This window comes from Bubalus kerabau, chromosome 15, assembly GCF_029407905.1.
Source record: "Bubalus kerabau isolate K-KA32 ecotype Philippines breed swamp buffalo chromosome 15, PCC_UOA_SB_1v2, whole genome shotgun sequence".
Lineage (NCBI taxonomy): Eukaryota > Metazoa > Chordata > Mammalia > Artiodactyla > Bovidae > Bubalus > Bubalus kerabau.
In genome coordinates, this window is record NC_073638.1 from 83,375,966 (window position 1) to 83,388,609 (window position 12,644).

General features: G+C 39.9%; 1 protein-coding gene across 2 annotated transcripts in view; it reads left to right on the plus strand.

The window, feature by feature from the left end:
* Positions 1–12,644, plus strand: part of ZFP91 (ZFP91 zinc finger protein, atypical E3 ubiquitin ligase) — a 35,172-nt gene that overhangs the window by 13,906 nt on the left and 8,622 nt on the right. Inside the window, exons 3-6 of one of the 2 annotated variants that reach the window (XM_055547210.1) lie at positions 10,826–11,035; positions 11,287–11,323; positions 11,688–11,792; positions 12,320–12,454. In XM_055547210.1, coding sequence (XP_055403185.1) covers positions 10,826–11,035; positions 11,287–11,323; positions 11,688–11,792; positions 12,320–12,454 — 487 coding nt within the window. The remainder of the gene's footprint in view (positions 1–10,825; positions 11,036–11,286; positions 11,324–11,687; positions 11,793–12,319; positions 12,455–12,644) is intronic. The other variant, XM_055547211.1, reaches the window with a different exon arrangement.

Sequence of the window (12,644 nt, forward strand, 5' to 3'; positions counted from 1 at the left end):
TTTAGATTGTTACAGAATACTGACCAGAGTTCCTGTACTATACAGTAGGTCCTTGTTCGTTATCTGTTTTAAACATAATGGTGTGTATCTGTCAGTCCCAAAGGTGCTTGAGTCCTCCTTATGAGTAATACTGCGTTTTGTTTGTCCATTCAGTGTTGGACAGCTGTCTTGGTTGTTTGCACATTTGTGGATTGTACTTTACAGAGATCCATGTACAAGTATTTGAATACCTGTTTTCAACTTTGAGGATATATATGTAGGAGTGGAGTTGACAGGTACTTTGGCCGCCTGATGCAAAGACCTGACTCATTAGAAAAGACCCTGGTACTGGGAAAGACTGAGGGCAAGAGGAGAAGGGAGCGACAGGACGAGATGGTTGGATGGCATCATCGACTCAATCAATGATCATGAATTTGAGCAATCTTAGGGAGATAATGAAGGATGGGAAAGCCTGGCGTGCTGCAGTTCTTGGGGGTTGCAAAAAGTCGGGCATGACTTAGCAGCTGAACAACAACCAATGGTAATTTTGTTTTTGTTTTTTTGAGGAACTGCGAAATATTTTCCACAGTGGCTGCATCATTTTACATTCCCACTAGCAGTGTACAAAGAGTTCCAGTTTCTCTACATTCTGATACTTGTTATTTCCCATTTTTAAAATTGCTATGGTTGTAGGCATTGTAGTGTGTATGAAGTAGTAGTCTCATTGTGGTTGTGATTTACATTTCACTGATGACTTATAGTGAGCGTCTTTTTGTGTGATTTTTGAGCATTTGTCTGTCTTTGGATAAATATCTGTTCCAGCCCTTTGCCCATTTTTTAACTGGATGGTTTGTCTTTTGTTGTTAAATTGAGTTTTTTAATATTCTGGATATTAGACTCCTATAAGATATGTGACTTGTAAATATTTTCTTCCATTCTATAGACTTCACTTCTAAGTTATTTAGTGCTAGCTCTTCACATTTAGGTCTCTGATCCATTTTGAGTTAATCTTTGTGTATGGTATAAAGTAAGGGTCTGGCTTCATTCATTGTATGTATCTCCATTTGTTGAAGAAGCTATTCTTTCCCCACAAATGGTCTCGGCAATCTTGTCAAATTATTTGACCATAGGTGTTTGGGTTTTGGGGGCTTTCCCAGTGGTTGGGTGGTAAAGTATCCCCCACAGTGTGAGAGCCACATTAGATGCAAGTTCCATCCCTGTTTGGGAAGATCCCGTGGAGGAGGTAAAGCATCCCAGTTGGGTGTTCTTGCTGGGACAATCCCGTGGACAGAGGAACCCTGGCGGGCGACAGTCCACGTGGTCACAAAGACACACGACGGCGCTCACAGAGAGCACGGGCGCGCATCTGGACGTCCGCGTGGCTCCCTGGCTGTGACTCTCCACCCTGTTCCAGGTCCACACTGTACTATAGCTTTGTAGTAAGTTTTGAGATTGGACAGAGTACTCCAAATTCACTTTCAAGATTGTTTTGACTAAAGTAGGCTGCTTGCATTTTCATATGAATTTTAGGATCACACTGTCAATTTCTACCAAAAAGGAAGCTGTAATTTCTGATAGGGATTCTATTTAATCTGTAGATCTTTTGGGGGAGTATTGCCATTTTAGCAGTATTTAAGTATGTTTTTCTTTTTGATTGAATTGTAAGTGGAATCATTTTCTTAATTCTCCTTTTTGGATTGCTCATTGCTGGTATAGTTTAAAAAATTAATTTTTGCCTGTTGATCTTGTATTCTGCAACTCTGCTAAATTTTTGTTACCTTTAATAGTTCTTCTTTGCAGATTCTTTAGAAATACGGTCATTTTATTTGCAGATAGATTTAGCTTTACTCGCTCCTGTTTGTGTGCCTTTCTTCTCGCCTAAGGCTCTGGTAGAGAGTTAAATCCATGAGGAGGAAAAGGCATCGATGCTTTGTTTCTGATTTTAGGAAAGGAGCTTTTGCCAGTAAGTATCTTAGCTCTGGGGTTTTGATAAATGTCCTTGACCAGGCAGAGGAAGTTTCTATTGTGTGTTCTTATCTTGAAAGTTTGTTGATTTTGTCAAATGCTTTTAAACTACATCAATTGGGATTGATTTTTGTGTGTTGAACCACCCTCCTGATCCTTGGATCACTTGGTCATAGTTTTAATGTGCTGCACTGTCTCGATATGCTGCTGAATTTGGTTTGCAGGAATATTGATCCATAGTTTTCTTGTATCTTTGTCTGGCTTTGATATCAGTTATGCTGTCCTTATGGAATGAGTTGGGGAGTTGGGAGGTTCCTTCTAGGCTTTTTTCTTTATCACTGTGAGGTTTCTGATTACCAACTCAGTGTCTTCAGTTGTTATTAAGTGTGTTCAGATTTTTGGTAGTTCGAGCCTCCTTTTTTCCCCCTCAGTCTAACTAGAGGCTTGTTGATTTTGTTGATCTTTTCACAGAACTAACTTGCTTTCATCTTTTTCTCTGTTGTCCTACTGTTTTCTTATTTATCTCTACTTTTTATTCCTTTGTTTTGCTAGTTTTGGGTTTGGTTTGCGTTCCCCGCCCCTTTTTTCTTTAAGGTGTAAAGTTCAGTTCAGTTGCTCAGTCATGTCCCATTCTTTGCTGCCCCATGGACTGCAGCATACCAGGCCTTCCCTGTCCATCACCAATTCCCAGAGTTTACCCAAACCCATGTCCATCGCGATGGTGATGCCATCCAGCCATCTCATCCTCTGTCGGCCCCTTCTCCTCCCAGCTTCAATCTTTCCCAGCGTCAGGGTCTTTTCAAATGAGTCAGCTCTTCGCATCAAGTGGCCAAAGTATTGGAGTTTCAGCTTCGGCATCAGGCCTTCCAATGAACACTCAGGACTGATCTCCTTTAGGATAGACTGGTTAGGTCTCCTTGCAGTCCAAAGAGACTCTCAAGCGTCTTCTCCGACACCACAGTTCAAAGGCATCAATTCTTTGGGGCTCAGCTTTCTTTATAGTCCAACTCTCACATCCATACATGACCACTGGAAAAACCGTAGCCTTGACTAAATAGACTGTTGTTGGCAAAGTAATGTCTCTGCTTTTTAATATGCTGTCTAGGTTGGTCATAACTGCTTCCAAGGAGTAAGCGTCTTTTAATTTCATGGCTACAATCACCATCTGCCGTGATTCTGGAGCCCCCAAAAATAAAGTCAGCCACTGTTTCCCCATCTATTTCCCATGAAGTGATGGGACCGGATGCCATGATCTTCGTTTTCTGAATGTTGAGCTTTAAGCCAACTTTTTCACTCTCCTCTTTCACTTTCATCAAGAGGGTCAATTTTGAATTCCTCTTCATTTTCTGCCATAAGGGTGGTGTCTTCTGCATATCTGAGGTTATTGATATTTCTCCTGGCAGTCTTGATTCCAGCTTGTGTTTCTTCCAGTCCAGCGTTTCTCATGATGCTCTGCATATAAGTTAAATAAGCAGGGTGACAATATACAGCCTTGACGTACTCCTTTTCCTATTTGGAACCAGTCTGTTGTTCCATGTCCAGTTCTAACTGTTGCTTCCTGACCTGCATACAGGTTTCTCAAGAGGCAGATCAGGTAGTCTGGTATTCCCATTCTTTCAGAATTTTCCACAGTTTATTGTGATCCACACAGTCAAAGGCTTTGGCATAGTCAATCAAGCAGAAATAGATGTTTTTCTGGAACTCTCTTAATTTTTTGACTATCCAACGGATATTGGCAATTTGATCTCTGGTTCCTCGGCCTTTTCTAAAACCAGCTTGAACATCAGGAAGTTCATGGTTCACATATTGCTGAATCCTGGCTTGGAGAATTTTAAGCATTACTTTACTAGCGTGTGAGATGAGTGCAATTGTGTGGTAGTTTGAGCATTCTTTGGCATTGCCTTTCTTTGGGATTGGAATGAAAACCCTAACTTTCAAGATAAGAACACACAATAGGAACTTCTTCTGCCTGGTAAAGGACATTTATCAAAACCCCAGAGCTAAGTGATGGGACCAGATGCCATGATCTTTGTTTTCCAGATGTTGAGCTTTAAGCCAACTTTTGCACTCTCCTCTTCCACTTTCATCAAGAGGCTCTTTAGTTCTTCACTTTCTGCCTTAAGGGTGGTGTCATCTGCATATCTGAGGTTATTGATATTTCTCCCAGCAATCTTGATTCCAGCTTGTGTTTCCTCCAGCCCAGCATTTCTCATGATGTACTCTGCATATAAGTTAAGTAAGCAGGGTGACAATATACAGCCTTGATGTGCTCCTTTTCCTATTTGGAACCAGTCTGTTGTTCCATGTCCAGTTCTAACTGTTGCTTCCTGACCTGGTATAAAGTTAGGTTATTGATTAGACATGTGTTTGTTTGTTTGTGTTTTAATGTAGCCGCTTATGCCACTCTGCTGCTTTTGCTGCAGTCCATGTTTTGTGATATGTTGTGGCCTTTGTTGGGTGAGTGCTGTTGCCTCTGTAGGTGCAAACCCAGAACACCAGAGAATTCACTCAATCTTTTTAAATATCTTAAGTGGCCTAATATATGGTCTTTTCTGGATAATCTTCTGTGTGTACTTGAGAAAATTGTATATTCTGTTGTTTTTGTATCTGTTAGGTTTTTTTTTTTTTTTTTTTTTTCCTGTTTTAATTATTTTAAATACTGTTGTGCAGGTCCTCTATTTCCTAGTTGAATTTCTGAGTAGTCATTTTATCCATTACTGGAAGTAAGATACTGAAGTTTCTAACTTAATAACACCTGTTTTCCCCTTCAAATCTGTCGTTTTTACTTCATGTATCACATATGTATAGATTTGTAATTTACATTGTTTTGATTGACTTTTAATATACAGTGTCTAACTTTGTGTCCTTACAGCAGTTTTTGACTTGAAGTCTATTTTGTCTGATACTTGTAGAGCCATTTTCTGTTGATTGGATTGTTTGCTCTCAAAAGATGTTGAGAACCTGTGAATATAAGATTGTTTGGATAGGATCATGGAGCTTCATGTTTGCATGGGTTTGTGTCTTAGACTTGGTTGGGGGTGTTTTGTCCTTTATTTCTCTGAGTATTCTTTGTGCTACAGTTACTGAAAACTAACCAAACAGATCACATGGATCAGTCTAAGTCAATGAAACTATGAGCCATGCCATGTGGGGCCACCTAAGGTGCACGGGTCATGGTAGAGAGTTCTGACAAAACATGGTCCACTGGTGAAGGGAATGGCAGGTCACTTCAGCATTCCTACCTTGAGAACCCCATGAACAGTATGAAAAGGGAAGAAATACGACACTGAAAAATGAACTCCCGTGGTTGGTAGGTGCCAAATATACTACTGGAGAAGAGTGGAGAAATAACTCCAGAAAGAATGAAGAGATGGAGCCAAAGGGAAAACAACACCCAGCTGTAGATTTGACTGGTGATGGAAGTCAAGTCTGATGCTGTAAAGAATGATATTGCATAGGAGCCTGGAATGTGAAGTCCATGAATCAAGATAAATTGGAAGTGGTCAACAGGAAATGGCAAGAGTAAACATCGACATTCTAGGAATCAGTGAACTAAAGTGGACTGGAATGGGTGAATTTAACTCAGATGACCATCATATCTACTACTGTGGGCAAGAATACCTTTGAAGAAATAGAGTAGCCATCATAGACAACGAAAGAGTCTGAAATGCAGTACTTAGGTGCAATCTCAAAAACCACAGAATGATCTCTGTTCGTTTCCAAGGCAAATGATTCAGTATCACAGTAATCCAAGTCTATGCCCTGACCAGTAATGCAGAAGAAGCTGAGGTTGAATGGTTCTGTGATGACCTACAAGACCTTCTAGAACTAACACCCAAAAAAGATGTCCTTTTCATCATAGGGGACTGGAATGCAAAAGTAGGAAGTCAAGAGATCCCTGGAGTAACAGGCAAGTTTGGCCTTAGACTATAAAATGAAGCAGGGCAAAGGCTAACAGTTTTGCCAAGAAAATGCCCTGGTCATAGCAAACACCCTCTTCCAACAACACAAGAGAAGACTACACATGGGCATCACCAGATGGTCAACACCAAAATCAGATTGATCATATTCTTTGCAGCTAAAGATGGAGAACCTCCATATAGTCAGCAAAAACAAGACTGGGAGCTGACTGTGGCTCAGATCATGAACTCCTTATTGCCAAATTCAGACTTAAATTGAAGAAAGTAGGGAAAACCATGAGACCATTCAGGTATGATCTCAATCAAATCCCTCATGATTATACAGTGGAAGTGAGAAATAGATTCAAGGGATTAGATCTGATAGACAGAGTGCCTGAAGAACTATGCATGGAGGTTTGTGAAGTTACAAAAGGCGGTGATTAAGACCATCCCCAAGGAAAAGAAATCCAAAAAAGGCAAAATGGTTGTCTGAGGAGACCTTACAGATAGTTGAGAAAAAAAGAGAAACAAAAGGCAAAAGAGAAAAGGAAAGATGTACCCATCTGAATGCAGAGTTCCAGAGAATAGCAAGGAGAGATCAGAAAGCCTTCCTCAGTGACCAATGCAAAGAATTGAGGAAAACAACAGAATGTGAAAGACTAGAGATCTCTTCTGGAGAAGGCAATGGCACCCCTCTCCAGTGCTCTTGCCTGGAGAATCCCAGGGACGGGGGAGCCTGGTGGGCTGCTGTCTATGGGGTTGCACAGAGTCGGACACGACTGAAGCGACTTAGCAGCAGAGATCTCTTCAATAAAATTGGAGTTACCAAGGGAACATTTCATGCAAATCTGGGCACAATAAAGGACAGAAACAGTATGGACCTAACAGAAGCAGAAGATATTAAGAAGAGGTGGCAAGAATACACAGAAAAACCATAGAAAAAAAAGATCTTAATGACCCAGACAACCACGATAGTGTGATCACTCACCTAGAGCCAGACATCCTGGAATGCAAAGTCAAGTGGGCATCAAAGCTAGTGGAACAAAGCTAGTGGAGGTGATGGTATCCCAGCTAAGTTATTTAAAATCCTAAAAGATGATGCTGTTAAAGTGTTGCACTCAATATGCCAGAAAATTTGGAAAAACTCATCAGTGCCCACAGGACTGGAAAAGGTCAGTTTTCATTCCAATGCAGTGCCAAAGAACGTTCAAACTACTGCCAAATTGCACTCATCTCACATGCTAGTAAAGTAATGCTCAAAATTCTCCGATTGAGGCTTCAGCAGTATGTGAACCGAGAACTTCCAAATGCTCAAGCTGGATTTAGAAAAGAGAGAGGAAACAGATCAGATTGCCAGCATCCGCTGGATCATAGAAAAAGCAAGAGACTTCCAGAAAAAATCTGCTTTATTGACTACGCCAAAGCCTCTGACTATGTAGATCACAACAAACTGTGGAAAATTCTTAAACAGATGGGAATCCCAACCCACCTTACCTGCCTCCTGAGAAATCTGTATGCAGGTCAAGAAGCAACAGTTAGAACTAGACGTGGAACAACAGACTGGTTCCAAATTGGGAAAGGAGTACTTCAAGGCCGTATATTGTCACCCTGCTTATTTAACTTCTATGTAGAGTACATCATGTGAAATGTAGGGCTGGAGGAAGCACAAGATGGAGTCAAGATTGTAGGAAATCAAGATAATCAGGAAATACCAGTAACCTCAGATATGCAGATGACACTGCCCTTAAGGTAGAAAGGGAAGAGGAACTAAAGAGCCTCTTGGTGAAAGAGGAGAGTGAAAAGCCTGGCTTAAAACTCAGGGTTTAAAAATCTAAGACCATGACATCAGGTCCCATCACTTCATGGTTAATAGATGGGGAAGCAATGAAAACAGTGACAACTTTATTTTCTTGGGTTCCAAAATCACTGTAGATGGTGATTGCAGCCATGAAATTAAAATTTTGATGTTTACTTCTTGGAAGAAAAGTTATGACCAACCTAGACAGCATATTAAAAAGCAGAAACATTATTTTTCCAGCAAAGGTTCATCTAGTCAAAGCTATGGTTTTTCCAGTAAAAGCTATGGTTTTTCCAATAGTCATGTAGGATGTGATAGTTGGACCATAAAGAAAGCTGAATGCTGAAGAATTTATGCTTCTGAACTGTGGTGTTGGAGAAGACACTTGAGAGGCCCTTGGACTGCAAGGAGATCCAACCAGTCCATCCTAAAGGAGATCAGTCCTGGGTGTTCATTGGAAGGACTGATGTTGACGCTAAAACTCCCAATACTTTGGCCACCTGATGCGAAGAGCTGACTCATTTGAAAAGACTCTGATGCTGGGAAAGATTGAAGGCAGAAGGAGAAGGGGACAACAGAGGATGACATGGTTGGATGGCGTCACTGACTTGATGGACATGGGTTTGGGTAAACTCTAGGCGTTGGTGATGGACGGGGAGGCCTGGCGTGCTGTGCTCCATGGGCTCGCAAGTAGTAGGACACAATTGAGCGACTGAACTGAAGAGATTGCTTCTGCTCCATTCTGTACTCTCCTTCTGGGACTGTGTATATTGGTTTGTTTTAATGGTCCCCCACTGATCTCTTAGTCTCTGTTAATTTTTCTTCATTTCTTTCTGTTCTTCAGAGTGGATGCTCTCAGTTGACCTAAGTTTGCTAATGTGTCTCCTTTCTCAATCTGCTGTTTAATGAAACTGTCTAATGAATTTTTCATTTCAGATATTATACTTTTTAGCCCCAGAATTTGATTCCTTTTTATAATTGCTATCTTTTTGTTGGCATTTTTTCTATTTGTTGAGCCATCATTCTTCCGATATCCTTTAGTTTCATAAGATTTCCTTTAGCTGTTTGAGCATATTTTGAAAAACCATGTTCTTTGTCTTATGTGGTCTGTCTGAAGGCTGCTTGCTTGTGCTCAGCTCATGACCTACAGAGGTTTCCTTACATGGCTTGTGTAGCTTGTTTCTTGCTTCCGTGTTTACTTGGTTGTTGTAAACCTTTGACTGTATCGTAGAGTTCTCAGAGTTGATTGCGGCAGGTGGTACATGTGTGCATTTCTGATGAGGGACATTTTTGCTGTTGTCACTTTGACAATGTTTTTTTAAAAAACTATCGAGTTTCAGGTGATGTGTGGGTTATTCAATAAAACAGGCTGCTGTGCTTTATTTGTAAAGATAAGCAGTTCTCATCAGATTACCATCATTTGTCCTGTGGATAATACCCACTGTTTGAGAACATGTGGGCATATCCTTTCATCATGAAGTAGAGAAGAGCTTTATTGAGTATAGGAGGTTATGGAATAGGTTTCAAGCCCACATTAGTGTAGCTAGGTTGAATAAAAGAAATACTTTTAATTTTCTCTTTATTATTTAATGTTGCAGTACTTTATAAAGGGTTTTGAGTTTCTCCCTTTGAAGAAATTTTCTTAAAAGCAGTGGTGACCTAGATGTAAAAGTCCTTGATTACTAGCCCAAGACAGGATTTTTAATTTTAGGTCTACTTAGATAATTTTGTGGTCTTGAACAAGTTGAAGCTCCCACTGCTATTCATCTCTGCATTTCAAGTGAATTCTATTTCATTACTTTAATATGATCTCATAAAACTTTCAAACCAGTGTAATTAAAACTGAAACAACTCCCAGTCACCACCTTGCTCTGCAGTAAAGGAAGCTAATTTTTTTGTATCTTTTTTAATAAGCACTTTCCCCTAAATATGGAAAGTTACATTGTTTCCGTTTTTTATTTTAAACATGCTATAGTGAGCCTCCATGTGCCAGTTTCTCTTCATAGGGTAGATACTGTGAGGCAGAATTACTGGAAGTGTTTTTAGATCTTCCCTGGAAGGTGGCGAGTATTTATGTTTCTTATAATATGTACAGAAGTGTTGTGATATATATAGATTGATATGTAGATAGGTAGATTTATATTATCTATACACATATATAATATTTAGACATTTTATGGATGTGGATTTTATAAGTGTGATCTTAGTTTTGTAGGATAAATTCCTAGTAGTTGAACTTGATGGGAAAGGTATATGTACTTAAAATTTTGATAGATATTGCCAAATTGTCCATTATAGAAAGGTTTTACTGACGTCCACATGTTGATCTCTATCAAGACTTCCTATTTTCCTACAACCTTGCTGATACAGTGTGTTGGCAGACGTTTCGATCGTTGCCAGTATTCTAAGGGAACACTGCCTCGGCACTGTCGGCTTCATCGGAGTGTCTCCTGTTATGAGTGGGTTGAGCTTTGTTGTCATTGTTTTTGTTTGTTCACACGTTTGAAAACCATTTTTACTGAGTTGCTATCTTTCTATTGGGCCGTTAGACTTTGATTATAGTGGAATTTGCCATGCTGAGAACTTTTTATGTTTATAAAGTTGGATGTATTAGTCTTAAAACCTAAAATCCTGTGCTATTCTTACAAAGGACTTATCCTTTCTGAGATTATTGAAAGGATCTTCCATGGTCAAAATAGGCTCACTTTTAATATACTGACTAAAATTGAATAGATGCAAAGGAATTCCTCTTGATGGAACTGCTCTTTTGCACTTACTTGCAACATTGTTTGATTGTTAAACCATCTAGAACTGTGCTTCTTTCTTGCTCAGGTGTCTGTAGATCTGGTCATCTTTTGGGGACCACTCTCTTCTGTCTTAGATCTAACGATTAAAATATAGAACAAAAAGTTAGATCTTAGGTATATATCTCTTAGCATTTTATTTTTTAGTATATATATAAACTATAAATATAAAATTGCTGCTTTGCAACCTACATAGCTATTTCTTTAGACTGATGACAGTAAGGATAAGTTTTTATCACGTTTTCCCCTCATCTTACTTCTATTATATCAGTAAAATTCTGTCCACAGGTGGTGGGGGGTGAGTGTTATCTTCAGAGATACACAGAGATGATTATTGGCCAACTGTAAACTCTAAAAGAATGGTATATGTTTTCCTCTAGATCCCAAGGAAGAGAAAGAGGAGGAAGAATCTGCCCTCGCTCAGGAAGCTCCCGCGGCAACAGCTCGGCCTAGCCGGGGCTGGCGCGGTAGCAGCCGCACATCCGTCTCTCGGCATCGCGACGCAGAGAACACCCGCAGCTCTCGGTCCAAGACTGGTTCCCTGCAGCTCATCTGCAAGTCAGAGCCAAACACAGATCAGCTCGATTATGGTACAGTGCCAGTAGAGTGTGATTGTTTAATCACTAGTTGCCTATTGATTTTTATGTCATGTTGAACATTTACCAGAACAGCCTGACTTTTAGGGTCACGTGTGGTGTTATAGGAAGGATCTTTTTTGATAGCTTACAAAGAATTCTCCATTTGTTTAATACCCTAAACCATAATTTGGTTTGAGTCTCTTGGCTGCAGAGAGAAACTATCTATACCTTCATACCACAAGTTCTGTTTATACCTTTTCTAGATGCTGCAGAAGAGCATCAGTCTCCAGGTGGCATTAGGTAAGAAACTGCAATATTTCATATTTAAACCCTTGGGGACGTAGAGGGGATGAAGACTGGTCAGTCAGATCACATGACTCAGAGGTTTTCTACTGGAAATAATTGATGTTTTTTAACTGTTAGTGTCACTGAGCCATCTTTGCCTTGCCTTTGAAATGAGAATATGTCTGGGATTTTTGTCTTTTTAGTTCCAGTTATTATTCTGTGGGGGAAAGAGCTAGGTTGCAGTCCAGCTAGATCATTAGAATGAAAATCCTAGATGACGCTGTGAATCTTTGGCTGCATCTAAGTAAATTGCTGAATAAAATCAGTCAGATAGACTTACAACAGCTGGGATTTCTAATCTCTGTTTGCTTCTTTTTAGCAGTGATGAGGAAGAGGAGGAGGAAGAAGAGATGTTGATCAGTGAAGAAGAAATACCGTTCAAAGATGATCCAAGAGATGAAACCTACAAACCGCACTTAGAAAGGCATGTCTCGGGTTTGTTGGTGAAAAATAAGTTAGGAAAGCATTTTTGCATGCTTTTATTTCACCTTGTTGCCAAACTAATGGATATGGACTTAATTTTTAAAGGAGTAATTTTGCATCTGTTTTACAAACCTAGCATTATCCTCTTACTCCCTGCTACAGCACGCTCTTCCGTCTGTAGAACTTTGTTTTGCTCATATTCAAATTATTATGACATCTGCCTGTTTTAAGATGTCATGAGTTTCCTGAATACTTAGAATTTTTTTGCTTTTGTTTTTCTTTACATCTATAGTGGGATTTGATTCTAAGGCTTTGTTAGCTTGGGGGTGGGGGTCATCTCATTGGCTTTAAATATATGTATGGTTACTGTCCGTATGAAGAATAGTGGCTGGAAACCACATTTCGTATCCCAAGGAGCATAATTTTATAATAAATCAGCGATAACTCCAGGCTTTATCCTTCTATCACAGATGTTCTTGAAAGGATCCTTTGCTCGATGCCAATGTTGAAATATGTTTGTATTTTCAGGGAAACCCCAAAGCCACGGAGAAAATCAGGGAAGGTGAAAGAAGAGAAAGAGAAGAAGGAAATAAAAGTGGAAGTCGAGGTAGAGGTGAAAGAAGAAGAGAATGAAATCAGGGAAGACGAGGAGCCTCCTAGGAAGTGAGTAGGCAGTTACTTCTGAAAATGGAGGCTTAGCAGATTTTCAGGTCACTGTTGGAAAAAAGGGTAGGAGTGGGAGGAAAGATGTTGACCTGTACATATTGCTGTCTCAAGCAGCTGACAGTTTGATTGGAAAGACTTCTCTCAAAAGCTTGAAAAGTTTCATTCACGGCAGTACTTAACGATGTTC